Source organism: Hippocampus bargibanti, linkage group LG06 (assembly GCF_051943395.1).
Source record: "Hippocampus bargibanti isolate YZ-2025 linkage group LG06, ASM5194339v1, whole genome shotgun sequence".
NCBI lineage: Eukaryota > Metazoa > Chordata > Actinopteri > Syngnathiformes > Syngnathidae > Hippocampus > Hippocampus bargibanti.
The window spans coordinates 26,631,966-26,659,308 of record NC_142739.1 but is presented as its reverse complement, the minus strand read 5'-3'; the positions used below and the strand labels follow the sequence as shown (position 1 = coordinate 26,659,308).

The 27,343-nt window shown below is 40.2% G+C and overlaps 1 protein-coding gene across 4 annotated transcripts; it reads right to left on the bottom strand.

Annotated features, from left to right (window-relative positions):
• Positions 1–192: 192 nt before the first annotated feature.
• On the bottom strand, positions 193–27,040 carry zbtb7b (zinc finger and BTB domain containing 7B). 4 transcript variants are annotated; one of them, XM_088998669.1, is made up of 5 exons: positions 26,774–27,040; positions 26,548–26,694; positions 23,259–23,339; positions 1,608–2,677; positions 193–982 (listed from the first exon to the last, which is right to left on the bottom strand). In XM_088998669.1, the coding sequence occupies exons 4-5, from the start codon at positions 2,669–2,671 to the stop codon at positions 406–408; spliced, it is 1,641 nt and encodes a 546-aa protein (XP_088854795.1). In that variant the 5' UTR covers positions 2,672–2,677; positions 23,259–23,339; positions 26,548–26,694; positions 26,774–27,040; the 3' UTR covers positions 193–405. The 4 variants fall into 4 exon arrangements, with proteins under 4 accessions (XP_088854795.1, XP_088854794.1, XP_088854793.1 ...); XM_088998668.1 differs by lacking the exon at positions 26,548–26,694; XM_088998667.1 differs by lacking the exons at positions 23,259–23,339; positions 26,548–26,694; positions 26,774–27,040 and adding an exon at positions 13,083–13,122.
• Between the last annotated feature and the right edge of the window lie 303 nt (positions 27,041–27,343).

Here is a 27,343-nt window from a genome sequence, read left to right as displayed (position 1 = left end):
GCATATATACTGTATAAATTGTGTGTGTATATATACTGTATACACACACACATATACATGATATATATATACATATGTACATACATACAGTATATACTCATATATACACACACACATTCATATATATATATATATATTCACATATATACACTATATATGTGTATTATATATACAGAAATATACATACCTATCTATCTATATATATATATATATATACACATATACATATATAAATACACGTATACATACATATATATATATACATATACATCCACATACATATAGATGTACTGTGTACGTTTTTTTTCGCACACACACACACACACACACACACACACACACACACACACACACACACACACACACACACACACACACACACACACACACACACGACTCAAACATTCACTCTACATCCTGGTCCACCTCAACAACCTTGCCTGCGGCATCCAGCGGCCAGCTTTGACGCTGCGAGACGACCCCCCCGGGATCCTTGGCCTCGCCCTCCCTGACCCTTCGCTGCTCGCCACCTCGCAGAAGGAGGCCGTGGTAGTTGGCGAAGCGGTGCGGGCTGAGCTGCGCCAAGGCCTGCAACGCCAGCAAGCGCTCCGTCTCGGCGTCCGTTTGGAACATGCCGCCTTCCAGCATGGTGGGCCGCGAGAAAGTCGAGGCGCGGGGCCGAGGCGGCTGGAGAAGCTTGCCGGCGGCGGCGTCGTCGTCCGCTTCCTGTCGGTCGTCGGGACCTCGCCTGGGCCAGCGCGTGCGAAGCTCCAGGCAGCTGTGTCCCTTGCGGTGGCGCTGGAGGTGGTCCTCGCGGGCGAAGGCCTTGTGGCACAGCACGCACTCGAAGGGCCGGGCGCCGCTGTGCAGGGACAAGTGGTTCTTCAGGTCGTACGAGTGCAGGAAGCGGGCGGGGCAGTGCGGGCACGAGTAGGGACGCTCGCCCGTGTGCTTCCGCATGTGGATCTTTAACTTGTCGTTCCTGGATGCAGGAAAAACACACCAGGTGGTGAAAAGAGGGCGGGGCATTTCATCACAGTGAGAACTGATCCAACTTGAACTTATTCGGCACAGAAATGAGTATCGTCAGATATTCTTTATCCTCTGAGATGAACTGAATACATTGATGTGATGGAAGGACCTCTACAATGCATCTTTTTTTACGGTCAAGGGCGGTCCTTTAGTGACGTCACGTACGTGCGTTCAACTCAAAAACAAGACTTCCTGAATATTCAGCACGAGTCTTAAAACGTAAAATATAGCTACATGCGGTGGAATCTTATTAAAATACGCCCAGTAGAAGTCATTTGAAGCCATTTTACAAATTATGGACACGACTTGTCCAGAGACGTCGGTTGTCCTTTAACTTTGACACCTGTGGTCTAAGGTTTCTTACGCTGCATTGAATGCGTACGTAGTCCTAAAACGCAATATTATGTGGGTCCTTGAATTTGAGTGAAAATGACAAAAACCCTGGCACTGGAGTGGACACTCTTTCAGTGCCTTTTTCCTCCCCTCCCCCAACATGTCATTATTCAAGTATGTACCCCGCCTCTCTTGAGCCAGGCGGGTTTGTAACCCAAGGCGGGAAACGGAAGTGACGGTACCTGGTGAAGCGAACCCCGCAGGCAGTGCACTGGAAGGGTTTCTCCCCGGTGTGCGTCCTCATATGCCGAGGCAGTTTTCCGGCTCCGTGGATGATCTTCTGACAGACGGGACACTGCTGAGGCATTTGCGACTTCCTCTTCCTGCCCACGCCGACGTCCGTGGCGGCCGCCGCGCCCGTCCCCGCCACTCGCTCGGCCACCGAGGAAGTGGTGGAGGTGCTTTCCATTAGCGTCCCTTCGTTGCCAAAGCCTTCCATGTCTTCTTCCTCGGACAGTTTGTCTTCCGGTGGGGCGGCCGGGGGTGGCGCCCATTGGTTCAGCCAGTGTACGCGGCCTCCGTTTAACGCGGCGGGGCCCCTCTCCGGGACCAGGACCGCTCCGGCGTCGCCGTTCTTCCTCCATTTGAAGAGAAGCTCGTCCGGTTCCGGGCTGAGGGGCCGGGCGGGGGCCGGCGAGCATATACTCTCCGACAGAGGTGACGCGTACGAGACGGGGGAAACGGGCGGCGGGTTTAAAAGCGAGTCGATGTGATGCGGTCCTGCTTTTTTCACCTTTTTCCGGTCCGTTTTCCTTCGGGATCCGCGCTCCGCCACCGCCGCCGCCGGTCTCTGTACGGCATCCGCGTGCTGTAGCCCCGCCTCCTCCTCCTCCGCCTTCTCGCCCAGGATGTCCCGGCAGGCGTCCGCCACGCACTGGATGCCCAAAAGCTGAGCCCCCCGTAGAACATCTCTCATCCCAGAGCAAGGGATGGTCAAGGTGGCCGTGTAGGCGAACTCCAGCAGGGCATCCAAAGCGTCGGGCGACACGCAGTCCAACTGGCACACGCTGAAAGCCCCCCCGCCGCCGCTCTCGCCGAAGCCGCCTTCCTCCGCCCCAAAGAGGCGGCGGAAGTAGAGACTGACGGCGGCCATGACGGCGCGGTGGGTCGGGTAGCGTGCCCCGCGAGAGGTCAGCGTCAGGTCGCACAGGAGCCCGGAGCGTCTTTGGTTATTGAGTTGGGAAAGAAGCTCGTTGCTGTGCTCCGGGAAAGGGATCCCGATCAGACCGTCCTCGCCTGATGACATCACCACCTTGGGAGGGTGGGGGGGGGGGGGGGGGGGGCACACAAAATAAGATGCTTATAAATTATATGTATTATTATTATTATTATTATTATTATTATTATTATTATTATTATTATTATTACAGTAAAGTCTCGTTATATCGATATTCAAGGGAGTCCGAAAAATATCGATATAACCGTGACTATCGATATATCCGACCCTGTTTGCATGTAATTTTCTCCGTGCGTGCATAGAAATAGTATCGATATAACCGGGACTATCGATATATCCGATATCGATATAACGAGACTTTACTGTATTATAAAATACGTTCAGTCCTGCAGTACACGTGACTCACCGCTTTGTGGCGGCATCGCTTTGCTCACAATTCCTGTTCAGGCTCCTTTTTTATTTTTTAAATTTTATTTTCGACCCCCCCCCCCTCAGCCACACCAAATTTCAATTTTGCTGCTGTATATTGACACCCCCCCCCCCCTACGTGGGACTATTCATGGCTATCCGATTCTGATTTTTATTCAAAGCAGCTGCAAATTCAGTTTTTTTTACTTGTTTTATAAGTGGAAAGTCAATTTAGCATTTTAAAACTCATTCGCTGCCAAAATGTGTCGATTCCAGTGCCAGGGTTTTTTGTCATTGTCACTCCAATTCCAGGATCTACAGAATATTGAGTTTTAGGACAACTTAAACATTCAATTAAGCCTCAGAAACCTGAGACTCTTTTTTTCATCATGGAAATAAATAGTTAATTCCTAAATTATGTGGGTCTGGAGTTATCTGAGCTTGAAATAGGGGCCCCTGTACAAAGTGCAATCCATCCATGTTGATTTATATAGCGGTTAAGCTGCAACAAAGCGCTAACATGGACAAAAGAGAAAAAGCTGCTCCCTCGTGGAAGGGAAAAAACATTGCCAGAGGTCTGACCAGCGCTTAAAAAAATGTTTAAAAAAAAATATATATACACACACACATTTTTCTCCTTTTTTTCATTGAAGGTGCGCCTTATATATGGGAAAAGTTTGAAAATACACCATTAATTGGGTTATACTCCGGTGCGCCTTATAGATCAGAAAATATTATTGGAAAATATTGGTTTTTTTTAATAGTATTTTAAATGTTTTTAAAAAGTGAAGTCAACCACCGAGAAAAAAAAAAAAAATATATATATATATATATATATATATATATATATATATAGTATTTTGTTTTTTAATTACAGTGAGACCTCAACTTACAAACACCTCAACTTACAAACTTTTCGTCTTATAAACAAGCGGAGTGATCTTCGGCGGAAGCACACGACCGAACAGCACCAGAGGTTAAGTTACCAACAGTCCTTATGGAAGGTGAGTCTCCTTCCATAAGCCATCAACGACCATCAAAAAGGTAAATAAAACTTTATTTTACAGCACAGTTTATTGCTTTAATTACAGTCCTCATGTAATGTGCCTCTCTTTCCAAACAGCAATTCCCTTTGACCTTCGACCTCCAACGCCATTCCATCAAGCCATCAATGACCATCACAAATGTAAATAAAGTGACTTTATGATACAATGCAGTGTATTTCTTTCATTACTATACAATAGCACATTTATTATACATAGAATAAGGTATGTTGTGTGTAGTTTTAAGGCTTATTTAGTTGAAAAGTATATTTTATGGAAACCTGGGAACGGATTATTCCCATTTTAATGGTTTCCTATGGGATTTTTTTTTTTTTTTTTTTAGATACACACTTTTCGCCTTACACACTCTGTCTGGGAACCAATTAAGTTTAGGTGCGCGATGTGGACGGGAGCCCTGTAAAATTTGTTTGGGAGGAGCGGAACAGACATCGGATGATGCAATGGCGGAGCGGTGTCACCACAGGCCACTGGGTTAATTCCCTTGATAGCATTAGCTTATTGATTAAAATACCTGAGCAAGAAAAGAGGGACAAACGGACCTGGAAAGAATGAAAGAAAGATAGAAAGAAAGATGTGAACTCGCAGAAGGAAGTAGAAATGGAGATTGGGTGAAAGAATTAGGAAGATTAAAGAGTACAACATAACCAAGGGAGGTTGATGCTCACATAAGTTTCCTGTTAGTCACGCTAATGTCTTACTTTACAATCTTTTTATTTTATTTTATTTTATTTTATTTATTATCCCCCATTTGAATCAACAAAAGTTTTCTCTTTTGCTGCCACGTGTAAGTGGACAATGCAAGACTGGTGATAAACAAGATTGGACGCAAATGACTTTATTGTACAGTACAGTTTATTTCTTTAATCATAATACTATAGCACATTTATTATACATAAAATAAGGTACATATTGTGTAGTTTTAAGGCTTAGAAAATTAGAAAGTAGAAAATTATGTTTTATGTGGACCTGGGAATGCATTATTCTCATTTTAATGGTTTCCTATGGGAAATTAATTTTCGCGATACACACTTTGTGCCTTACACACTCTGGCCGGGGACAATTAAGTTCGTAAGCCAAGGTCCCACTGTACTTCGTTATTATTTATTATGTGTTTCTGTATTTATTTGTGTATTATTTGTGTACTTATTTATTTGCTTCTTTACTTATTTATGTTTGTTTGTTCATTTATTTTTACATAGGCATCAAAATTTGAACAACCCGATAAAGTGAAGGTAAGATGTCCTCTCACACCACCAGTTCAGCGCCATCATTTCTCATATTTCTTATTGGACTCGGATTCCCTTAGAGCAGTGGTCTCATACTCGCAGCCCGCGGGCAAAATGCGGCCCCCGAAAGAATATTTTGCGGCCCGCCTTGATATGAAAGATTAATGTTAACGCGGCCCGCATGATTGATATGAATGAAACTTGTGTGTGGAGCTGAACAAGTCGGCAATAGAAGCCATGTTTTGGACAGTTCATGTCCAATATTTTATTCATGTTAAGAATGTTAAAGGTTAAAGAACCGTGAATACAGACATTTGAAACTTTATTAAAATAATTAGTTTTCCTGTGGTTTTTTTTCAGTCGTCTGTATCTGCCTTATGATATTATAATCATTTGATTTATTTATTGCTGGTTAATTAATTTTTTTATTTTTTTTTATTGTATGTTTCCCTCTCTCCTTGTCCGCATTCTAACACTTGTCATTCCCCGGACCTGATTTTCCACAAACAAGCCAAGCTGCACACACCCACAACCATCAGCGGCGGCAGCCCTCCGCTTGTTGTCTCCTTCCCATAGCAACTGGCAGCCCCCCCCCCCGGCCATCCAATAAGAGCGTTCCCACGACGCCCAACGCAACCACGCTACTACATCCACCAGACGAACCTGCTCCAAAACACACCCAGCTAAATACGCGGGCGCGCGCACATAAACAAGAGTTGCTTGTCAAAGCTTGTGGTCTCATCCAACCACCCCCCCCGCCCCCTCAGACACGCCCTGTCCTGTTTTGCCCTCACCCACCATTGTTCGATTTAACCTGTTATGTGACAATCTTCACTGCGATCTATTTAAAACTGGGAAAGGTGAACTCCACCCAATCGAAAAGAAGTCAAGCCAATTAAACGGTTGACAACAGCTTGGCAAATCAATGCTAAGATCCCCGCATGCAGTGGCACAAGCGCCGTTGGGTGTGGAGAGCAGATGTTCAGGCCCACGACGGTGTGAAAACTTTGAACACTTTCGGTTAGACGGGATTTTTTTTTTTCAGGTTGGCAGAGTTGAGGGCGGTCACCTTGAAGTCAAGCCAAAATCGGCAAAAAAGAAAGTCGTGAAAATTCTAAAGTCGCCACAGTGGGCGTGTGACCAGATGGGGGGGGGGGGGGGGGGGGTGAACGGACTGAAATGAAGCTAAAAAGATGATATGGAAATTCTTGAGTTATTTTCACTTTCACTTCAAAATGCAGATTTTTTTTTAAACACTTCGGTTTCAATTTATACAACGGCGTTACTGCTACTATGACAATTACTACCACTATTAGTACTACGACCACACTCCAAAAACAGCTTGGGTATACATAACCCAATTTAGATGTAAAAATAAACAAATACAGTAAAGTCTCGTTATATCGATATCGGATATGTCGATAGTCCCGGTTATATCGATATTTTTTCGGACTCCCTTGAATATCGATATAACGAGACTTTACTGTAAATATATATATATATAAAAAAAAAACTATAAATAAATAAAAAAATAAACAAATAAATAAATAAATATCTGATCCATCATTTTGTGTTGTTTTCCAAAAAAGCAGCCACCAAAAATTAGGTTGGTTTTGTATGTAATGACCACAAAAATTTATTTTCGGACACATTTTTATTTTATATATATTTTCTCACACACTCTCTCTCTGGCACACACTCTCCCACACACACTCTCTCACACACACTCTCTCTCTCTCTCACACACACACACACACGCACGCACATACACACACACACACACACACACCCACACACACACTCTCTCTCACAAACTCTCTCACACACACACTCACACTCTCCCCCCCTCGCTCGCCCTCCCCGGTTTATATATATATATATATATATATATATATATATATATATATATATATATATATATATATATATATATATCTAAAATACCCAAAACACGCAGGATGATATTTTTCAAATGCAAAACATAAAAATACAGTAAATTCTCGTTATATCGATATTCAAGGGAGTCCGAAAAAATATCGACATAACCGGGACTATCGATATATCCGACCCTGTTTGCATGTAATTTTCTCCGTGCGTGCACAGAAATAGTATCGATATAACCGGGACTATCGATATATCCGATATCGATATAACGAGACTTTACTGTAAATAAATAAAAATGCATACATAAATAGATAAACGAATATATATTAAAAATAGATTAAAAAAAGACAAATAAGAAGTAGATAAAACATAAAATAGAAAATACATTAACATCAACTAAAAATAAATAAATAAACAAATAAATAAATAAATGAATAAATAACTAAATAAATAATAAATAATAAACGGAATTCATACATAAATAGATAAATAAAAAATAGATGACAAAAATAGATAAATCAACAAATAAAAATGCATACATAAATAAATGGATAAATAAATATATATTAAAAATAGATAAAAAATAGACAAATAAATATATAAAAAATAAAATAAAGACATTAACATAGACTAAAAATAGAAAAATAAATAAATACATCAATAAATTAAAAATAGATGAATAGATAAATAAATGAATTCATACATCAATAGATAAATAAAAAATAGAAGAAAAAATAGATAAATAAAATACATACACAAATAAATACAGAAATATATTTTTTTAGCTTTTTGAAATCACTTTTCATCCACAAGCACCGAAAAATTGAAAATAAATAAATAAACCAATAAATATACAAATAAATAAATACACAAATAATAAAATACACAAATACATAAATACATAAATAAATAAAACAAATAAAATAAACAAACTAACAAATAAACACACAAATAAACAAACAAACAAATTAAAAATAGATTAATAGATAATTCATACAAAGAATTCATACATAAATAGATAAAAAAATTGATGAAAAAAATAGATAAATACATAAATAAATACAGAAATAATTTCTTTTTTTAGCTTTTTGAAATCCCTTTTCGATCCACATGCACCAAAAATTTTAAAATAAATAAATAAAGCAATAAATAAATACACAAATAAAATAAATAGACACATACATAAATAAGCAAATAAATAAACAAATAAACAAACAAATAAATACATACATAAACAAACAAATAATAAACAATAAATAAATACATAAATAAATAAACACACTGCAGTCCTACCTTTCCTGTCCTTAAGAGCCTCGGCGGTAAGCATCTCATGGCATCCATCTTTTTTTGCTCCGCTTTCAAAGCACTTGTTCCTACTTTCTCCTCGCCTCAGTTGAGCAACTTGAAAGTTCTCGTCTCTCTCTCTCTCTCTCTCCCTCCCTTCTAAGTGTCAAGTTCAAGCGTTCATCCTGTTCACCACATACGTTAGCTATCTCGTTTGGCTTGCTTCGATCAAAAAGGGACTGAGACCGCCCTCCCCCTCACCCCCATTTATATTTAAAAAAAAAACATCGGATTCCAATCTGTGTCGGCTGCTCGCCAACATATTCGGAAACAAGTTTGGCAGGCCCTTTGGCAGAACCGTGGCTCTTCAGTCAAATCAATAATCAATCATAGCTGAACAGGTTCGTCCTGAAGCAAAACTTCAAAATAAAAGAAGCCCACTTGACGGTTCGACAATCCAAAAACGAAGGCAAAGCGTCAAAACTCAAATATTGGCGCTGTGTGTCATTTGTCACCAAAGGACATTTTTAAAGGTGTCTTACAAAACTTCAAACACAGAAACGAACAAAATAGCCAAAACCAGAAAGCAAATGACACCAACCTGCTTCATTTTTTTCATGTGCGTGACTGAGGAAGGAAGGCGATGACATTTTCACTAACTTACACGTTAGAAATTATTTCCGACATTTACAACCCCTTCGGGGGAAAAAAAAAAAAAAAAGAAACTGGATGTCCCCAGATGACACGACGAGACTCATTAAAATTGCAATGTGTACACAAGGACTTTTTTGTTAAAGTTATTTTTAATGCATTTCAATAGAAAGTGTGTAATTTAATTCCTTCGTTCATTCACTGCCAGACGATGTGCGAAAATGTGTCCACTCCAGTGCCAGGGTTTTTGTCATTTTCACTCAAATTGCAGGACCCGCAGAATATTGAGTTTTAAGCCCACATCAACATTCAATACAGCGTTAGAAACTTTAGAATCTTTTCTTTCAACAGAAAAAGTTCATTCATCATAAGTTATATGGGTCTGGAGTTATGTGAGCTTAAAAAGGGGGCGGCTGTTCAATATACTATACATATTGATTTATATTCCGGGTTGAGTGAACGCTAGCGCGTGTGGCTGCCGCTGCTCACCCGCAGAAAAAATATCCGGTGACTGTAAAGTGTCCTTGAGAGTTTTGAAAGGCGCTTATAAATGAAATTTATTATTATTATTATTATTATTATTATTATTATTATTATTACTACAGTAAAGTCTCGTTATATCGATATTCAAGGGAGTCCGAAAAAATATCGATATAACCGGGACTATCGATATATCCGGATCCTGTTTGCATGTAATTTTCTCCGTGCGTGCATAGAAATAGTATCGATATAACCGGGACTATCGATATATCCGATATCGATATAACGAGACTTTACTGTATATATATTATATAGCTCTTTAACAACATCTGAAGCAGTAGCAAAGCGCTAACATGGACATGAGGCAATGAGAGCCACTTCTACTTCTGAATCCTACGTGGGCTCATCTTCTACTGGATGTTATTTTAACAAAACCATCTTCTCCACAAATCATTACATGTTTTTTAATTCATTTTTGTATTATTTATTTTGGCGGGACCTTCTGAAACTGGCCACTTCCGGTTTCAAATTGAAGTACTTTTTAGACACTTTTAAGTCATTTTTATTGGTGTTTTGCATTTGACTAAAAATATCATACTGCGTGTTTTGGGTATTTGAGATGCTATAAAACGTTTTTCTGATGTCAGTTAGGAAACAAAAAAGTGACGTCGGTTGTCCTTTAACTCCAGATCCATATCATTTAGGAAATAACTTTTTTTTTCTGATGAAGTAAGAGAGTAAGTTTTTCTTACGGTTACCGATAAAGTGCTGATCAGACCTGCGCCAATGCTTTCCCCTCCCACGACGGGGCAGCATTTGCCTTTTGTACAGCTGCCCCCATTTCAAGCTCCCATAACTCCAGACCCATATAATTTTGGGATTAACTATTTTTGTTCTGATGAAAGAAGTGTGTCTAAGATTTCTTACGCTGCATTAAATGTTTATGTCGTCCTAAAACTCAATATTCTGCGGCTCTTGAAATTCGAGTGACACAATGACAAAAACCCTGGCACAGGAGTGGACACATTTTTGCACATATCTGGTCGTAAATGAGTTAAAAAGAAAAAAGGGGTCACAGTGTCTATGTGTATACATCCAGAAATTCACACACACGCGCACACACACACACACACACACACACACACACACACACACACACACACACACACACACACACACACACACACACACACACACACACACACACACACACACACACACACACACACACACACACACACACACACACGCAAAGGGGAGCGTTTGGAACTACGAGTGTTATTCTAATGGCTCTTGTTTTCCATTAAACTTAAGTTTTCCCAGTCGGCCTCAATTATATCAGGGTCGCTCCAACACGAGCAGTGGGGGGGAAAAAGTGACTTTATGCTCTTCAGAGAAAAGCGCGGCCGAGAGGGAGAAACGAATGGGCTTATGAGGTCTGATGTCACATGTTTTCCCAACGTGCGAGCTTATGAGTATGTGTGTTTGATTCATTCATTTATTTATTTCTTTATTTTTTAGTTTTCATGTGAGGCCGCTTTCACAACAATATCGCTTATTTACTATATCGCCGACTTCCGTTGTTGTTTGTTTGTCGGAATTACACAAGAACATCACAAGAGATTTCCTAGAAACGCCGCAGAAGTGGATGGCACATGTTTTGAGGGGGGAAAAAAAAGAACTAAATAAAATGTGAAATGGCTTCAGCCAGATCGAGGACTTTATTGAGTCAAATTAGGATTTTAGAAATAAATAATAATAATACATTTCATTTCTAAGCGCCTTTCAAAACTCTCAAGGTCACTTTACAGTCACAGGATCGCTTTTTCTGCAGGTGAGAAGAGAGCAGCCACACGGGCCAGCGTTCACTCAACCCGGAAGTAACTCCAATAGATAGAAAGCTAGCCAGCCGGACAGTTAGATAATTAGCTAGATAGCCATATAGAGATCAATGCGGTATGGTGAATTTATGTCTTCAATGTCGTCCCCCGCCGACATCCCAAACGTCTCCACATGGGAGTCCAATCACAAATGGACATTGTTATTATTATGAATTATTTATTATTATTATTAATTCTTAAGAAAACAGCACGATGCAACCATTGCTTCTTAGTTTGATATTTCGGAATGTCATCCATTTTATTTGTCTTAAATGGCCCGATTGAGAATTCCTACCGTGGACAATTTCCATGGATATGTATTTTATTTTATTTCATTTTATTTTGTTTTATTTTATAAATATTGTTTTGTTAGAAAGTCACCAGCAACCAGCTCCGGACCCCAAAATTTTTAAAAAAAGTTTTGTCCCATTTTCTTTGTCTTAAAGGTCTTATCTAGAATTCCTACAGTGGACAATTCCATGAATGTTTCATTTTATTTTATTGTTTTTATTTTATTTTATTTGTATTTTTTGTATTTTATTTATTTTAATTGTCATATTATTTTTATTTTATTTTATTTGTATTTTTTGTATTTTATTTATTTTATTTTTCATATTATTTTTATTTTATTTTATTTATTTCATTTTATTATTTAAATATTGTTTTGTTAGAAAGTCACCAGAAGGCCAGAAGAGGGCGTTCAAGTGCCATATAAGGAATTTATCAGCCTGTGCAAACGGAAGTGGCCACAGGAGGTCGCCATTTTGTGCCTCTTTTTTTGGATGAGAGATTTCCTCCCAACGTTGCCTCAAAATGACACGGAATAAATTCTTTAATCAATTGCAAACATGTGTGCTTTCCTCTTCAGAACTATTTCAATCATATTCATAACTGCATGTGTAACAAGAAAGCATATTCTCCAATTCTGAAGCCATTGTTTTGATTCACTCGCAATGCAAGACGTCTTGGCGTGACGTCACGAACTGGGGGCGGGACTTTCTGAAAATGCCCAATTCGCAGCTAAATTTTTTGCAGATTTTGGACACTTGAAGTCATTTTTATTGGTGTTTTCCATTTGACTAAAAATATAATCATGCGTGTTTTGGGTATTTTAGATGCTATAAAACGTTTTTCTGATGTCAGTTAAGAAACAAAAAAGTGACGTCGGTTGTCCTTTAAACAAGGTATGTGTTCTCTCGGATTTCAAATACAGTAACGTCTCGTTATATCGATATCGGATATATCGATAGTCCCGGTTATATCGATACTATTTCTATGCACGCACGGAGAAAATTACATGCAAACAGGGTCGGATATATCGATAGTCCCGGTTATATCGATATTTTTCCGACTCCCTTGAATATCGATATAACGAGACTTTACTGTAGTTATTGTTTAAATTTTTGATGTATTTATTTATTTCCCGACACAGGTGAAATATGACTCGAGCAAGAAGTCATTGCTCACAATTGTCTCGTAAATAAAGCCCCCAGTCTACATCCCAACTCGCGCAAAAACCAACACGCGTCGACTGCCGCCGTCACTCGCGACAAATCGCTTCAAACGGACGCGACAAAGCGACATAAGGAAGCTGTCTGGTTACCGTTTGTCCTCTGCACGCTATTCCTCCTCCTCTCATGGCTTGCGTCTCCTGCGCCCGAGAGCCAAATACAGTTCCTACACTTGACTAGTTCAGGCAGTTGGGGGTGGAGTGCGGGGGGGTAAGGGTGGGGGTTAATGAAGGGGGACGATTTCATGGGACACCTTAAAGGTAGGGAGGAGGGAGCAGTAATAACTGGAGAGGCCGACACGCACACTTGACTTGCAAAAAAAAAATCCTTCAAGATCACAAAAAAAATGTAAACAAAACAAAACACACACACGCACACACACGCGCACACACGCGCGCACACACACACACACACACACACACACACACACACACACACACACACACACTCTAGTTCCTCTTGTTCCTTCTACTTTGCATCCAGCCACGAGGAATTAATCGATACTCAGCATTGGGCATTTAAATAAAACGCTCGTTCTTGAGACTTTGTTGTCAAATGAGAGAGAGAGAGAGAGAGAGAGAGAGAGAGAGAGAGAGAGAGAGAGAGAGAGAGAGAGAGAGAGAGAGAGAGAATTTATATGACGGACAGGGTGCGACGCAATAAGAGAGGGGGAGAGAGAGTAGGAGAGAGAGAGACAGAGTGAGAGACAGAAAGAGGAGGGGACACGGGGGATAGAGAGAGGAGGGTACAGGGGGTGAGAGAGACGGAGAAAGAGAGAGGAAGAGAAAGAAAGAAAGAAAGAGAAAGAGAGAGGCAGAGAAGAGAGAGAGAGAGAGAGAGAGAGAGAGAGAGAGAGAGAGAGAGAGAAAGAGAGAGGGAGAGAGAGAACGAGAGAGAACGAGAGAGAACGAGAGAGAGAGAGAGAGAACGAGAGAGAAGAGAGAGAGAGAGAGAGAGAGAGAGAGAGAGAGAGCTAGAGAGAAGGAGAGAGAATGAGAGAGAAAGAGAGAGAGAGAGAGAGAGAGAGAGAGAGAGAGAGAGAGAGAGAGAGAGAGAGAGAGAGAGAGAGAGAGAGAGAGGAGTGGACGGGAAGGAGAGAGAGACACAGAGAGACAGAAAGAGGAGTGGACATGGGGGAGACAGAGAGGAGGGTACAGGGGGTGAGACAGACGGAGAAAGAGAGAGGAAGAGAGAGAGAGCGGACGGGGAGGAGAGACACACACACAGAGAGAGAGAGAGAGAGAGAGAGAGAGAGAGAGAGAGAGAGAGAGAGAGAGAGAGAGAGAGAGAGAGAGAGAGAGAGAGAGAGAGAGAGAGAGAGAGAGAGAGAGAGAGAGAGAGAGAGAGAGAGAGAGAGAGAGAGAGAGAGAGAGAGAGAGAGAGAGAGAGAGAGAGAGAGAGAGAGAGAGAGAGAGAGAGAGAGAGAGAGAGAGAGAGAGAGAGAGAGAGAGAAGCGGACGGGAAGGAGAGAGAGAGAGAGAGAGAGAGAGAGAGAGAGAGAGAGAGAGACAGCGGAAGAGAGAGTGAGGGTTTTGGGGGCCGGAATGGGGGGGGGGGAGAGAATGCGCAGAACACTGTGGTCTTAGTTTGGAACACATGACATTATTTATTTGACTGGCACAGCTCGTGCCAACATCCCACCACCCCACAAACACATGAGCACCGACTCTAGCCACCCCCCCCCCCCACCACCCGTGAGTGACATCAGAACTTTTGTGTGCGTGTGTATGTGCGTGTGTGTTACAGTAAATGTGTGGGGGTCAGTGCGACGTTTGTTGACGGTACTGCAATGAGGTTTTTGGCAACACTAAAATGTTAACGTCACTCTTATTTGTTAGAATTAAGAATTTGATTTTGGTAGATATTTTAGCAAGCATCATGGAAGTTGACATGTTTGATTTGCTTTCGCGGGTCACCAAAAATGATGTGGTGGGCCAGATGTGACCCCCCCCCCCCCCCGGGCCTTGACTTTGACACCGGCGGATTAACACTATTGCATAAGGATATACTGTACGTACCTACACGACATATGTTGAATATTTTTGGAGGTGCGACAATGGATCGAGGAAAAATTGCCAACTTGTGAACAGCTCGTCTGTTTAGAATAAATAATGAACTAAATCAATAAACAAATAAATCCAACTAAAATAGATGAAATAAAGATCAAATAAAAATAAATAAAATATCAAATATAAAATATTAAATACAAATAAAACAAAAGTAAAAAATATATACAAATACAAAAATAAGTAAAAAATAATTGAAAAATTAAAAATACAAAATAAAAAGTACAAAAATTGAACATTAAAATTTGAAAAGTGAAAATTGAATATTGAAAATTAAAAATTAAAATAAATAAATACAAAAATAAAAAAAACTAAAATTATTAACAATTCCATCATTAAAAATGTAAATAAAATAAAAATAAATAAAATATCAAATATCAACTATAAAATATGAAAGAAAAATAAAACAAAAAAAATAACAAATATACACAAATACAAAAATAATTAAAAAATAATTAAAAAATTAAAAATCAAAAATAAAACGTAACTAAATTGAACATTAAAAAATAAACATTAAACATTAAAAATTAAACATTGAAAATTAAACATTGAAAATAAATACAAAATAAAAAACTACAATTATGAACAATTCCATCATTAAAAATAAAATAAAACAAAAAAATGAACCAAAAATATATAAAAGCAAAAATAACATTTAAAAATGTACTAATTACAAATTAAAAAGTCAGAATAAATAAAATAAAATATCAAAATAAAAACTATATAAAAATAAAAAAGTAATAATTAAAAATTACAAGTTAAAATTAAAATTAAAATGCATTTAAGTATTAGTTGACTACATAGTTGACAAGTTGCCTGAGTGACAATATCCCTCATTTCACCCGACGGAACCGTCCACAGAACTCACATTATGTTAAACGCAACCATACCAAAGTCGACCTCTCAAAATAACAGACACCAGTTGCAAATTGCAACACTAAGTATTCCGATGCGTTTACGTACCAATACACACATATTAAAATCCAATTTGACTGAAAATGCAGACGAACCCCCACCCCAAGAGAAAAATTCAATGCATATTCCATCGTATATTTGTGCTGCGCAAACAACACACAAGAGAGCGCGGTGGGAGGATGCCTTGCTCAGGGGCACCTCAACAGTTGTCAGGAAGCAGTTTAGCATTTTGCTGTTTGACATCGATCAACATTTTTTTTTCAAGCCAAGATGGCTGTTCAAGTTGCCACATCGCAGGGAGGGTCCGACCAACTTCCGCCGTCATCCTTACAAGTCAACTGACTCATTTAACAAGAACATGTCGCAAAGCCGCGCGCGCATATAAACAATCGCCGCAAAGCTAACTGATCGTGATCAGTTTCCTGCGAAGGCGTTTGGTGGAGCGATTGCCGCGATGGAGCGATACCGAAACAAACGCCAGCGCTTACGTCAAGTCAGCAGAGAGAGTTGATCAACTCTCTTCTCAATAAGCAGCCAGATAACATCAGCAAACACTCAAAAAAAAAAGGAGGCCTCCAGGTATTTATTGCCAGTCGCAGCCAAAGGCGACTGTCAAGCTAAACATTAAACAAAGATGATTGACATGGTGCGTATTTAAAGGACAAACGATGTCTCCGGACAAGTTGTGTCCATAATTTCTGAAATGTCTTCAAATGACTTCTACTGAGGGTATTTTATATTTTAGATTCCACCGCATATAGCTATATTTTACGTTTTAAGACTCGTGCTGAGTATTCCGGAAGTCTTGTTTTTGAGTTGGTGACGAGTCCGTACGTTACGTCACTGAAGGAACGCCCCTGACCGAAAAAAAGGACACATTGTAGCAATCCTTCCATAACGTCAATGCATTTTGGTCTGAAAACGTCATGTAGGACCAAAAAGAGGCAGAAGAGGGCGACAAAGCTCCATGTAAGGAATTAACCAGCCTGTGGAAACGGGCTGATTAATTCCTTACATGCCGGCTTTGTCGGCATGTTCTGTCTTTTTTGGTTGCGACATTTCCCACCCCTGATGCCTCAAAATGACACGGAATAAATTATTTAATCGATTGCAAACATGTATGCTTTCTTCTTCAGAACTATTTGAATCATAATCATAACTGGATGAGTAACAAGAAAGCATATTCTCAGAATCTGAAGCCATTGTTTTTGTTTTCTCGAGCAAGGCAAGACGTCTATCGTGACACCACGAACATGTGGGCGGGACCTTCTGAAACTGGCCACTTTCGGTTTCAAATTGAAGTACTTTTTAGACACTTTAAGTCATTTTTATTGGTGTTTTGCATTTGACTAAAATATCATACTGCGTGTTTTGGGTATTTTAGTCAGCTAGGAAACCAAAAAGTGACATCGGTTGTCCTTTAAAGCAAGCACATTGCTAGCTAGATGCTAATGGGGAAATTGCATTTTCACACAAGCTAACTATTATCTATGTAGCGGTGTTTTTTTTACCGATGAACCAACTGAGTTGAACAGCAGCGTAGCATGGATATCTTCCATATGGTACTTTGGCATAATGTAGCAGGAATAGTTTCTTTATCTCTGCGAAGAACAACTACATTAAGAAGTCCAAATATTGACATACATTATGTATACAAACACACAGACACACACTCCTCTGCACACACACAACCAGAAACTACTACGACCAAATAATAATAATAATAATATCTCTCACAATCCCTCTCTCACAATCCCTCTCTCAAAATCCGATCCCTCTCTCACAATCCGATCCCTCTCTCACAATCCGATCCCTCTCTCACGATCAGATCCCTCTCTCACGATCAGATCCCTCTCTCACAATCCAATCCCTCTCTCACAATCCGATCCCTCTCTCACGATCAGATCCCTCTCTCACGATCAGATCCCTCTCTCACAATCCAATCAGATCCCTCTCTCCCTCTCACATTCAGATCCCTCTCTCACAATCAAATCTTTCTCTCACAATCACATCCGTCTCTCCCTCTCTCACAATCAGATATTTCTCTCACAATCACATCCGTCTCTCCCTCTCTCACAATCAGATATTTCTCTCACATTCACATCCGTCTCTCCCTCTCTCACATTCAGATCGCTTTCTCCCTTGCTCACATTACGTATCCTGTGACTGTAAAGTGACTGAGAGTTTTGAAAGGCGCTTATAAATGAAATGTATTATTATTTATAGAGCATATATTTTATCAAATGTTAATTTTTCAGTACAGGTTACTGATACAAGCCTGAGACATACTTATGTAAACCTTAAACATACGCCATAAACATACATTCCATACAAAATATAGCACTGAAGCAACTTGCGAACAAATTCACCTTCCGAACAACTGTTTGGAACGTATCTCGTTCGTAAATTGGGGAGCGTCTGTATTTGAAGTAAGCACGCTCACATTGAAGAGTGAAACCGTGTCGTTCATTGGAATTCCGATATTTTTCACCCCATTATATAATAAATTAATGGGGGCACTGAACGGGGGGGGGGGGGGGACAAATGCGACTCTGTGGTGATCCCCTCTCCACATGTGAGGATAGGGGTGGGTCACTTTCAACTTTGTGGGGGGGGGGGGGTGTCTTGCTCATCACCTCTCACTTTCCCTGAAGCTTAACGGCGTGATGATAAGCCGCGTTTCAGAAGCGGTGGCCTGTCTTACTTGAAAAGTTGAATCACAGGCCGCGGAGGAGTCATATGAGTGCGATAAGGGGGGGGTTAGTGAAGGGGGCGGGGGGGTCTCTGAGGCTGTTGCGGTGCCCCGTGACTGAAAAAAAGAGGAAATGGCATGTGCACAACTTCCTCTATTGACACATGTTAAGTGGGGGCAAGACTCAACTGTAGCACAGTGGACTGACCACACACACACACACACAAAACTAGCACCTGTTGAGAACGCATCATCCATCGGACTTTGCTTACATAGCAGGAATAAATGAGTCAAAAAAGACAAAAGCTCAGATCCGCCTTTGACGCAAACATCGTCATGAGAAAGTCAGACAGGATGAGAAATGGGAGTTGGCGGATCTACGGGTGTTGCTGGAACCCCTCCGTATTTAAAAACCACCTTTTCACCACTAAGCAGACACATGGTAGTCACCAGTCACACGCAAGCGAGCAAGATCACATGATTTGTTACAAACGTTTACAGTCAACGGGATTATTTCACATGCCTTTCTCGGTTGTTATTTAGGAAACGATCGGGGGTGCGCCGACAAAGCGCTGGTCAGACCTCTGACAATGATTTCCCTTCCACCAAGGGGCAGTATTTGATTTTTGTCCATGTTATCGCTTTGTTACAGCTTCAGCTATTGTTATTTAGGAAACAAACAGGGAGGGGGTTGCCGATAAAGCGCTGGTCAGACCTCTGTCAATGTTTTACCTTCCACAAGGGGGCTGCATTTGCCTTTTGTCCATATTAGCACTTTGTTCCAGCTTCAGCTATTGTTAAAGCGCTATATGAACCAATAAGTATGTATTGCATTGTATTTTATTCATACAGCCGCCCCCATTTCAAGCTCAGATAACTCCAGACTTGTATAACTTCGGAATTAACTCTTTTTTGTCTGATGAAAGAAGACAGTCTAAGATTTCTTACGCTGCATTGAATGTTTATGTCACCCTAAAACTTCATATTCTGGGGGTCCTGTAATTCTTAAGCTTAACACTAGCCTGTGGTTAGGTCTTTTTCGGTCCCATAATAGAAAAAGTACTGCACTCGAAAACAAACCACGTCTGCACTCAAAGAGAGGGTGTGTGGAAAACTAGTCCGCTGTGTGGTTTGGTTCATCAGCCGAAAAACTTGTTCGTATGCCAAGAGTATATTCTGGCGACTTTAATGTTCATAAGGCAAAAAGTTCGGTAGCTAAAGCATTCGTAAGCCGAGGCATCACTGTATAGGTAATTTCAACTTCATTTAAATTTTCGAAGACTCAAACGATACTTTGTCACATAACATATTAGCGACACGTGAAGCGTTTTTGGATTGGATTGGATTTGCCTTTATTAGTCTCACAGTAGAGAAATTTACATTTTTAAACTCATTCAAACCTCGCGGATCATTGAATTTACAAGTTACAACAAACAAGGACAAGTTGCGTCCATAATTTGTAAAATCACTTCAAATGACTTCTACTGAAACACATTTTACAAAGATTCCACCGCATATAGCTATACAGTAAAGTCTCGTTATATCGATATCGGATATATCGATAGTCCCGGTTATATCGATACTATTTCTATGCACGCACGGAGAAAATTACATTACATGCAAACAGGGTCGGATATATCGATAGTCCCGGTTATATCGATATTTTTTCGGACTCCCTTGAATATCGATATAACGAGACTTTACTGTATTTTACGTTTTAGGACTGGCGCTGAATATTCAGAAAGTCTTGTTTTCGAGTTGATGACGATAATAATAATAACACATTTCATTTCTAAGCACCTTTCAAAACTCTCAAGGTCATCCCCGAAGTGACGTCACGGAGAGAACGCCCATGACCAAGAAAACGATACACAATGCATTTTGGGTACTTTTTTTTAAACTTGAAAACACTGAGTTGATGGCGAAATTAGAAGGAAAACTATATAAATAATGCAATGGTGAACCGTTGTGTGTCGCAGCTAATTGCGGTGACATGCATAAAGAAAGTGTAAGTTGACAAATTCTCAGCGGACAAATCACCCCATTTCCAATGGAGCTTGTGCGCCATCTTGTGCATTTTGTGGGCGCTACATTGGAGTCCAGACGCCTCGAAATGATACGGAAGGACTTCTTTAATCGATTGCAAACATTCATGCTTTCCTCTTCAGAACTATTTGAATCATATTCATAACTGGATGAGTAACAAGAAAGCATCTACTCCGAATCTGAACTCTCTGAAGCCATTGTTTATGATTCTGGAGCAAGGCAGTGTGTGACCAATAGTGACATCACCAACAAGGGGGCGGGACTTTGTGAATCTGCCCAGTTCCGAGCTCATTTTGTGGCCGTTTTGGGACACTAAGTCATTTTTATTGTTGTTTTGCATTTGACTAAAAATATCAGCGTGCGTGTTTTGGGTATTTTAGATGCTATAAAACGTTTTTCTGATGTCAGTTAGGAAACAAAAAAATGGTGTTGGTTGTCCCTTAAGCATACCGTACAAATAAAAGCACGTGTCGTTTTTGGCTCCATTCCTGGAACGTCTTTTAAAAGCCGAGAGCGTGGGCTGCGCTCAAACCACACAGGAGTTAACTTCCAGGCTTCCTATCGGCAGGCCTGACATGTTTTTTTTTTTTGTGGGTTTTTTTTTTTTACTTCCAGGCAGCCCTGCCCGTATGACAGAAGCCCCTGCCAACTTGGTATGGAATTAAGAAAGACGGCAAAGAAGGACAGTAGATGTGATTGGATGTCCTGTTTGGAATCAGGACTGAAAAAAAAAATATGAATCAACAATGTCAACTTGACTAACATTTCGGCGTCGACCACAAGATGTCATACAATGCCCAGATTATGAACCAGAATAGGAATTTGTTAGAGGATTAGCTGTTAATTAAAATTCAACAAGTACAGTTATTTAAAAAAAAAACTAAATCAATAATGTTTACATTATATTGAATGAGCATGACATTTGAATAACTAAACAATATTAATTAACTGCCGATGACGGTTTTTTTAAACTGCATGCATTCAATCCCGGATACCACTTTATGTATTTTATTTTTATTTTCTTAAGCGGTAAGGTAAAGTAGAGGCTGAGAATATAAGAAATTAATTTTTAAAATTCAAAACTAATTCCCAAAATTAAAAATACATTGCAATCATTCTGGTCATTTTTACTATATATATATATATATATATATATATACATATATATACACACACACACACATATACATACACACACACGTATATACACACACACACACACACACACGTATATATACATACAAACATACACGTGTGTGTGTATATATATATATATATATATATATATATATATATATATATATATATATATATATATATATGAACTTAATTGGCTCCCAGAAAGTGTGTGTGTAAGGCGAAGTGTGTATTCCAAACATTGCTTTCCCATAGGAAACAATTAAAATGAGAATAATCCGTTCCCAGGTCCCCATAAAACATAATTTCCAACTAAATAAGCCTTAAAACTACACACAATATACCTTATTTTATGTATAAAAATGTGCTATGGTATTGTAATTAATGAAATAAACTGTACTGTCAAATAGTCATTTTATAAACTTTGAAACTCACTTCTTCCCAACATTCATAACATCGATTCTCTTTCCACCTTCAAGTCCCATTACAAAACGCACCTACAGTAAAGTCTCGTTATATCGATATTCAAGGGAGTCCGAAAAAATATCGATATAACCGGGACTATCGATATATCCGACCCTGTTTGCATGTAATTTTCTCCGTGCGTGCATAGAAATAGTATAGATATAACCGGGACTATCGATATATCTGATATCGATATAACGAGACTTTACTGTATTTAAAATTGCATTTTCTGTGTAGCTCTCTCTGTATCTATTTATGATTGTATTTTATTTATTATTATTCGTTTCATCACTTTGCTGCTGTGAAATGTAAATTTCTCCACTGTGAGACTAATAAAGGCAAATCCAATCCAATCCAATTACATTGTATTTGTGATTATATTTTATTTATTATAGTACCTATGCTTGTCTGTGACTGTGAATGGTAAAGTGTGCTTGAGAGCTTTGAAAGGCGCTTAAAATGTAATGTATTATTATTACTTATTTACCTTTGTGATGGTCGTTGATGGCTTGATGGAATGTATAGCTTTTTGCATAGTGTCTCCGGGTTGTACATCTAAGAAGTTGTGATATGGCAACAGCAACAGATGCAGGCAGACACACTAGAAACTTTATTAATAGCTGGTTCCCTTGCTTGTATGTTCTCTTCAAATTGTACAGATGGCTTGTCCGGGTTATTTGTGGAGCCTGATGGATGGGATATTTTAACCTTGCAGTCTACACTCTGCCTTTGAACTATCAATAAAGTTGAAACGAGTCCAAATTTCACTGTGTTTTCTATCCACTTTCTCACCATGTAACTTTTGTTTTTGCACTTGACAGTCCAGTTGCTGAACACCGGGTGCAAAGCAGCCTCACAAGGACAAGACGTCACACCCAACATGAATATTTACAACACGAGTAATTATCATGAGCCTTCTTTACTCTTGACATGAGCATGATTCCTACCTGCAGTCCATAAACAGCGGCGAGAATGGCTCCTTCTTTCGTATCCCTCCCTTTGGGTGGTCTCAGCTAATGTCGTTCAAGCTGAAAGAAGAAAAAAAAATCAGTTTGAGAATTTACTCTGAGGAACCTAAAAAAAAGCCGCAATCTCATATAAAGGATGTGCTGACCAAGTAAAATCGTGCACTCACTCTCACATGATACAACTCAAAATTGTCATGTAGGGATTGAAGAAGTGATGCACGTTTGGCTCAGGTTAAAAAAAATGAAATAAATACAAAAAATAAATATCCAGACACATCCTGGAACATCGCTAAAGATATTATCAGTACAACGCAAGCCTTTTGTTTTTTATTTAGCCCATTTTTAATTGCGTTCGACTTCAGTAGAAGATGGACGCCACACGGACGAAAAGTTCAAGCTGAGGAAGGAAGCAAGCAAATATGAAGGTCACGCCAGGACAGCAGAAGCAAGGTTGATCACTCACAGGAAAAAAAAAGGGAGACTTCCAAGAAACTTCGACACCCGTTCAAAAATTAGCTTTCTTCGATGTACGTGTTGACTAGCGGTGATGACTGGCGAGTAGCATTGACCCAATATCACGTTTGCTTTGATGAATTATCACTTCCTGGTATCCACGCCTTTCATGAACAGATGCTCCCCAACTTACGAACGAGATACAGTGGGACCTTTGCTTACGAACTTAATTGGTTCCCAGACAGAGTGTGTCAGGCGAAAAGTGTGTATCCCAAAAAATAATTTCCTATAGCAAAGCATTAAAATGAGAATAATCCGTTCCCAGGTCCCCATAAAACATAATTTTCTTCTAATTTTCTAAGCCTTAAAACTCCACAAAATATACCTTAGTTTATGTATAATAAATGTGCTATATCATATTATGATGAAAGAAATAAACTGTACCGTACAATAAAGTCATTTTATTTACCTTTGTGATGGTCGTTAATGGCTTGATGGAATGGAGTGTCCGGTTTCCTCAGCATTAAAAACTTTTCTTCTTCTTTCACCATCTTGAGGAATGAGCCCTTATAGGTGCTTTCTCTGTGATAATTGTCTCTAGTTCATCAATTGTGATCTGTCAAGCTGGGTTGATTTTTGCTTTTTGCATCAAGTGTACAGATGACTTGTGCGGGTTATTTATGGAGCCTGATTGATGGGATATTTTAACCTTCCAGTCTACACTCTGCTTTTGAACTATCAAAGTTGAAATGGGTCCAAATTTCACTGTTTTCTATCCCTTTTCTCACTATTTCACTTTTGTTTGTTTTCTGTCATGTCCCTTTCGTGTGTGTGTTTTCTCACTCTCTCTCTGTCTGCCTGTCTCTTTAATGTTTAACTCCCCCCACTGCTGGGTTCTTGACCAACCACGTGGCTTTAACCGAAGACACCATTTTGTTTTTTAGAGAACGGCCTCACACTCTCTCTGTCTGTAACCCCATCCCCCAGTGCTGCGTTCTTGACCAATCACGTGGCTTTAACCGAAGACTCGGAACGGGGAATAGATGACTAAAAAAAGTCTGATGCAATTTTCTAGTTAGGAGAACGGGCTCGTTCGCGAATGACACATCACTCATTGTGGCAGCTCTGTGTGTATCCCGAAAAATAGTTTGTATGCCAAGGTAAAATTTTCATAAATGTAACGTTCGTAAACCGAAAAGTTCGTAAGTCAAGGGGTTCGTAAACCGAGGTTTCACTGTACGTTCCGAATGGTCGTTCATAAGTTGCTTCTTTGCTAGATTTGGTATGGAATGTATGTTTAAGGCTTATATAAAGTACTTTAAATGATATATAAGTATGTTTATGGCTTGTATAAGTAACCATGGAATGTATGTTTAAGGCTTATATAAAGTACTTTAAATGATATATAAGTATGTTTATGGCTTGTATAAGTAACCTGTATTGGGTTGTACTAATGTCAAAATTCTTAGCACGCTGGAGATATATTTACACACTCAGGCACTGCGATGAACTGGATGCTGGGCGGCCAATCACAGCGCCTCACGTCGGTAATAGCGGCAGAAAGTAGCACAAGTCAGAAAAGGCACGCAGTATAAAACCTAACATGCCATTTGCTAACTTGTTCAAAAGCTAACTTGTACCATTGTTTGTAACTTGAATGTTCGTAATTAGGGGAGTGTCTGGATACTATGCCTGTCAACTTGTACGCCCTACTACAATTTTATATGGGAATTGTGATTTTTTTATTTGTGAACTGATTCTATGACCATTTTGGCTCAAACTTGCGAAAGTAATCCTCAATCGTATATATATATATATATATATATATATATATATATATATATATATATATATTTTTAATCGCTGCGTATGCAGTTCTGCTAATGTTAGCATTTTTTTATCATTTCAAATGATGTACGGTGTACTCCAACTTTTATACGGGAATTGTAATCATTTATAAGGGCAGCTATTAGCCAAGGTTGACAGACATGATATACCGAAATGAAGTTTGTTAGAGGCCGCAGAACATGGGTCACCGAACAGGGTAATTTATGCACATTTGTAAATTCAGAAACCTGTATCAAACTGCTACGTATTTGCATTCATCAACACCAAAGAAGTAGCCAACAGTTTCAAAGACGCTGAGAAGCAAAATTCAAAATTCCAAACGACCACATTGTACCCTCCCCAATTATTTTTGACACATACTACCTAGTCATGTGCCCCCACCCCGGCCGCCATCTTGGTGAGGGCAGTTTATTGGCATTTCCACTTAACAGCAGTGTGCAAATGCGCCTCATCGCACCAGACAGCCACTTGGAATATTTTGACCCGAGCTGACACAAGGAAGTCAAGTAAGGTGCTATCGCACCTGCATGGGCGTCTCTCGATTAAACCGCACAAGTCGTTTATGCGTGTGTGTGTGTGTGCCCATTGCAGGGGAAACCAAACCTAAGCCAGTTAAGCTTGTTGGGCCGGTCTGTCAGGGGGGGCGAGCCAGCCTCATCTACCTCAGTGAACACACACACACACACAAGCCCACTGGCATGTCTGGCCTTCCCCACCCCTTCAAACATGCGCCAGTACACAAAACACAGGGTGCGCCCGTGTTACGAAGAGGATGGCGATGGGGATGAGGGTGGCGGGACCACAAAATAACGTGCACGGCAGACAGGTGACGTGAGTGGAGCAGGTTCGGTTTTGGATACGAGCCCACGTTTTCTATAATTAGCAGAAACACACAAATGGACTCTGCACCCCCCGTCCCCCTCACTCACTAACTCAATCTTTCTGTGTTTCTGCCTCTATTTCTCACCTGGTTGACAAATGTATGCCCCGAACTATCACGCAACGAAGCACACGGCCACTACTGTGGAATTGTAAATGGACTCGTGACGTCGTTCCCGAGTCCTCCCGTGACCCTGCTCGAGGTGGTGGTGTAACGAGCGTGGATATATACATGCTGTATGTACAATAAACAAACAACAACAACAAAATCAAACACGAGGAAAAAGTTTTGAAGTGGAAATGTTAGCCCTCACCTGCGTGTCACCTGTCCTGTGTCTCGTCGCCTCCCACCGCTCACTTCCTGGTTCGCGTCGACCCGAAATGTCAACTTCTTCCTCGTTTTTCGTTTGCTTATTTATTTATTATTATCTTTTTGAGTGAATCATTATATTCCACCCACGAGGTCCACACACACAGCCTTCGTTTCAGCTCACAACTTTTGGGCACACGGCATCTCGTTCACAACGCCTGTCAAAGCCCCCACCCCCCTTTTCGCCGGTGACACTGCCTCCAGTGGCCCGCTTCAAGTGGTCCTGCCCCGCCTTCGGAGAACCAGGAAGCGGCTTGGCCTACTTAACGCCCCGCCAGCCGCCGATTGGCTTCGGAGGCGTGGGAGAGGAGAACGCCGGCGGCGGTGGGCACGGCGAAAGCAAGAGGGAGGCGGGCCGATTTAACCTGGATAACCCGGCAGGGGTGGTGGGAGTAGTAGGGTGGGGGGTAGTACCTGTCAACGTATACGTCTGTGAAAGCTCTCAGTCGTACAGGAGTAATCCATCGAAAGAGCAATACATTGGGGAGACTAAACAAATTCTCCAAAAAAAGAC

What these genes read in the sequence shown, in the direction of transcription:
- zbtb7b (XM_088998666.1), bottom strand. Translation starts at nt 8,525, where the DNA reads ATGGATGCCATGAGATGCTTACCGCCGAGGCTCTTAAGGACAGGAAAG. An exon ending in GGCTCTTAAGGACAGGAAAG is followed by an intron (nt 2,678 to 8,477) that starts GTAGGACTGCAG and finishes CACCCTCCCAAG; the next exon opens with GTGGTGATGTCATCAGGCGA. An exon ending in TGCGGGGTTCGCTTCACCAG is followed by an intron (nt 983 to 1,607) that starts GTACCGTCACTT and finishes TCCTGCATCCAG; the next exon opens with GAACGACAAGTTAAAGATCC.